At 41.1% G+C, this 5,058-nt stretch overlaps 1 protein-coding gene across 1 annotated transcript in view; it reads left to right on the forward strand.

Annotated features, from left to right (window-relative positions):
* Positions 1-5,058, forward strand: part of RNF149 (ring finger protein 149) — a gene marked incomplete at its 5' end in the record, with an annotated part of 48,299 nt that overhangs the window by 34,978 nt on the left and 8,263 nt on the right. Inside the window, one exon of the mRNA XM_011969591.1 lies at positions 932-1,028. Within this exon, the coding sequence (XP_011824981.1) occupies positions 932-1,028 (97 nt within the window). The remainder of the gene's footprint in view (positions 1-931; positions 1,029-5,058) is intronic.

A 5,058-nucleotide genomic window follows, 5' to 3' on the forward strand; every position in this document is an offset into this window, starting at 1 on the left:
CTCAGCCTCCCAAAATGTTGGGATTACAGGCGTGAGCCACCATGCCTGGCCGCAAGTACTGTTACTTTTAATTCCACTAGCAGATTTCTGTTTGTAAAGAAAAGTCTCCAAACAACAGTAATAATACCAAACAATGACCAAGTAAGCTCTGTGCCTGGCGCAGTTGTACACACGTTGCATGTGCCCCTCAGCGCCCCTGGTGTGGGGCAGAGAGTGTAGGAACCTAGTTCAGAGTCCCAGCCATCGAATGGGATGCTCGTGTCTGAGCCCAGCCTGTCTGGCTCTGAAACCCATACATACTATAATCTTAACTCCTTTTCTTCATCTCTTGTAGAAAATAGATTTATCACACAGGAGGAAAAGTTAGCCAACTGAGACAAATCAGCAAAAGAAGAAAGTATATATGCCTTTTTTTTATTCTGAAAGTGATAGGTGTTCATTATAGAAAAATGGAGTATATACAAAACTGTGTAAGAGAGAAAAAAAGTGTTGCGTAAGCCTGCGTAAGCCTACCACCGCAAGATGATCTGTTAATATTTTTGTTGTATTTCCATTTGAGTCATTTTATGGACTTTATATAAGGTACTGCCAGTTTAGTATTAGTTTACTTATTACTACTAGTTGATTTATGCCACATTTTTTCCCAAAAATTTTTCAAATAACTTACAAAGGCACATAAAAATGTACAACCTAGTGTGAGGGCATAAATAAGCCATGGTTTTTGTAGGGTGAAGGGAAATTTTCCCTAGAAGTGCCAGATTCTGTTTCACGTGGAAGAGAGAATAATGATATGATAAGTAAGTAGACTAGAATGTTGATTTGACGCCAGCTAACTTGTAATGAGAGGATGAGTTGGTAGAATGTCTTATTTCTTTTATAAGTTATATAAACATTGATTTTAAAAACATTAACACATACTTAATTTTTTTAGGCATATTTTTCATAGAATATGCATTGACCCATGGCTTTTGGATCACCGAACATGTCCAATGTGTAAACTTGATGTCATCAAAGCCCTAGGATATTGGGTTTGTTACGTTTTTGTTTATATTCAATCTCTGCCCCAGTTCTTCCTGAGTGCTTCAGTTTCATTATTGACTAGAAACAAGAGGAACGGGCGAAAGGCTCCTAATATCCTTGTGGTTCTCTGAAGAAAATTTCCTCACTATTAAAAATGACTTCTTAAGGCAGTCCAAAAAAATCAGTGAAATAAATTTGTGATGATAGAATAATATGCTCAGATGTTTCCCAGAGAGTTTGTAATTACTTAGAGTAATGTGTTTTGGTATGCTGCACCACAGAATGTATGTATGCTAGTTTTGTATAAACAAGAATCATAAAATATTTGAAAAGGAAGGAGCCGCATAGGTTGTCTGGCTTAATTTGTGCATTCTACATGTGAAGAAACCGAAGCCAATACTTCTTAACATCAAATATTATTCCCTATTCCTAGGTTTCAGAATCATATAGACCTGGGGCAGTTTGTCCTGCATTGAAGTTGGTTCATCACTGATGGTCACAGGGCCTTACACAGAAGACACGGGGGCAAAATGAAAAGGAAATCATAGGAGTAGCTAGCCACGTGCTGAACAAGTGCCTTCCATACCTTGTTATGTCTAATCTTCACAGTTGCTATAAAAGTGCTGTCACTATTCCCATCTTACTAATTGGAAACTTGAGCTTAGAGAAGCTAGATAACTCACCTGAAGTCATACCGTTATTTAATGGGAACTCATCTTTCAAATAAAGTTTGCTTAATTCCAGGGTCTGAGCACTTAACTATTACCCTACCCAAAGAGGGGAACATAGAGGGAAAGAATACTTTTGTTTAGGTTATATTTTTTATTGGTTTTAGAGTCTTCATACAATCTATTAATGTCTCAACATATTCTCATTTAGAAGATAAACAGTTTTAGGCCGGACTTGGTGGCTCATGCCTGTAATCTTGGCATTTAGGGAGGCTGAGGTGGGCGGATCACTTGAGGTCAGGAGTTCCAGACCAGCCTGGCCAACATGGTGAAACCCTGTCTCTACTAAAAATACAAAAAAAAATTAGCCAGATGTGATGGCACGCTCTTATAGTCCCATTTACTTGGGAGACTGAGACAGGAGGATCGCTTGGGTCTGGGAGGCAGAGGTTGTAGTGAACTGAGAGCGTGCCACTGCACTCTAGCCAGGGCAACAAGAGTGAAACCCTGTCTCTCTCAATCAATCAATAAAAAAAAAAAAAAAAGTTTTTAAATAAAGATCTTTGGGGAAAGTAATTTATCAAATATCGTCTTGTTGCTAAACATATTTTTAGAGTTTTTCATAGAGTTTATTGTGGAATTAGAAACTGCAGTTTGGGTTTTTTTTAATGATGATCATTTTATGCAGCTTTAAGCCATTATGGTCATGTAAGCTTCTATAGTGGCATCATTAAAGAGCTTAGAGAAGCTAAATAACTCACCTGAAGTCATACAGTTATTTAATGGGACTTATTTCCCAGACTGCAGTCTGTTTAAAATGTCCCCTCATCTTCTAGCTTAAGAGACCGCTTCCTTAACAACTACTGTCATTCTCTATGAATTACAATTCATTTGTTTTTTTGAGACAGCCTCACTCTGTCGCCCAGGCTGGAGTGCAGTGGTATGATCTCGGCTCACTTCAACCTCTGCCTCATGGGTTCAAGTGATTCTCCTGCCTCAGCCTCCCAAGTAGCTGAGCTTACAGGTGCACTCCAGTACATCCAGCTAATTTTTTATATTTTTTGTAGAGATGGAGTTTTACCACATTGGCCAGGCTGGTCTCAAACTCTTGGCCTCAAGTGATCCATCCGCATCAGCCTCCCAAAGTGCTGAGATTACAGGCATGAGCCATTGCACCTGGCCACTGAGTTGTTTTTTAAATGTGAGTTCCAGAACGCCTTCACTGTGTGCTCACAGGAAGGTGGGGGTCAGTGTTCAAGAATGGTCTTACTAGAAACAGACTATTTTGATGTCCAGAAAATTTGTCTCTCTTCTAGAATTTCTTCACATATTCATGGTTTTCAATAATTGTAGCTGTGTTTAGCATGGCATAACATGCTTTCTTAATGAACCTGGCTCATCCCTCTTCACTCCAGAAACTGTAGCTTAGATGAGAAGATGAGCCTTTGTGGGGACAGCATTTTAAATAATAGCATACAGGGAGCTTGATGGATTTCTTTCTTGGCAAGGTTTTAGAACTCTTCTTCATTAGATACACTCTAAAGCATATTCTAAGTTGTTTTCTTCATCAGTCAGTAGTTTAACATGCTTTTCATTGCTGGATGTTTGTATGAAAGGAATTTCACTGACTGTAGCACAGGGACTTTAATCCTCATGAGTTTTGTTTGTGGAAATAAGCTATATATTTCATATATTAAAAATTTAAGACTCTTCATCTCACATAAGGTTGAGTTGCTTTCTTAGAATGTTAATTTCAGAAAGCTAGACTATATATCCCCAGAATGCCTGATTTATTTTTCGATGAACAGAACCTATAGTAACATTAAACCTCAGAAACTTACTGTCTTGTCTTTGACTTTTGAATCTTTAGACAGTACACCCTTTTCTGTGGACCTGTTGACCCCCTCCTGCAGTGGATGCTTTAGTTAGCCATGCTGTGCCCTCTTGGAGTAACTAGTTCTCTATTTCCTCATAACTAGTGAGAGTCAGCCTCAGTCCACCACACAGACTTTAAAGGTTCACAGCTATTTCAGTGATCCTTGTCACTTGTTTTCATTCATTTGGCAAGGATGGGTCAAAGAAATGACATCTGAGGTGCTAGATCTGCACTTGGCTCTGGGGAGACCAAGATGAGTAAGACACAGTCCCTCCCCTCACGGGCTCTTGAGGATTTCACTTTCTGGACTGGTGGGGGGTCAGGGCACGCACACAGACACGACACGGCCAAAGAGGCCTGTTTGAAGTGCTGCCTGTGGGAGCACAGAGGAGGGGTCACACGGCCTGCTGCCAGGTAGAAATTGGAAGGTGGAGCAAGTGCATTTGAGAGGGCAGTTGAGCTGGGTGTTGCATTAGCCGTCAGACACACCAAAGTCTTGAGGCTAATGCTATGTCTGGGGAGTGAACAGACAGGGTTGGAGGTTGGCAGGTAGTTAAGTTAGCAGATATAGGTAAACAGGTTGGGGCTAGGCTGGCAGAAGTTTGGGTATTGTGATGTCACAGCCACAGGATTTGTTGCTTGGTGTGTCAGGAGCAGGGATGGGAGGGCGTTACGTTGCTGGTGAGGCAGGAGGGGCAGGTTCTAGAACACAGGTGGAGCAGGGCTGTTGGGGGCGCAGCCCGGTGGAGGGAGGTGGAGTGCCTGTGAGTGGTGCTTTTACTTGAAGCAATGGTGAGATGCTGAGCCAGATGGTCATAGTGAACCTGCAGCAACCCCTCATCTAATAAGTCACTTTACCAGGAGTTCCATCCACTTACAACACAGCTTTGACTCTGGTATTAATCAAATGAGGTTTCTAGCTGTTCCCCCAATGTCGAGACTTAATGTAGTGTTGCTGATAGCGTCTCCAGCCCTCCACTTTCACTGTTTTCCTTTCTTTAAAGCAGCAAATGGAAGCGGGAGGGAAGGTGGAGGCAAACTACAGCTGATCACCACCCTGTCCATATGGAAGGAGCCAGAGTAACTTTTTCAAGAAAATAATACAGTCTGAAGGCATCTGTTGTTCAAAGGCCTTGTTTATCTCTGAAACCCTAGTGCCTCACTGTAAACCAGCACAGGGCGGTAATCAGAGTTCATGGCTATGGCCTCATATCCTCTGTCCAGGAAGGCAAGGAAGTGGAGGAAAGCTTCACTTTCTGTCAATAGTTTAAAAGGTGGCATTGCTTGTATCAAGGAGGGGAAATGTTTTTTAGAATAAAAAACATGTAGGCCTTAGGAGGTTGGTTGTCGAGAAAGAATTCATTTTCTTGTGATACTAGATAAGGGAGACGTTGTGCTTTTTGCCAGATTCATTGTATAGAAGTACATAATATCGTGTGTGAATTACGAGCCAGAAGATAGATAAGCTTTGATCATGTTTTTCTTCTGTTCTAA

The sequence above is a fragment of the Mandrillus leucophaeus genome, unplaced genomic scaffold (assembly GCF_000951045.1).
Source record: "Mandrillus leucophaeus isolate KB7577 unplaced genomic scaffold, Mleu.le_1.0 Scaffold9, whole genome shotgun sequence".
Classification (NCBI taxonomy): domain Eukaryota; kingdom Metazoa; phylum Chordata; class Mammalia; order Primates; family Cercopithecidae; genus Mandrillus; species Mandrillus leucophaeus.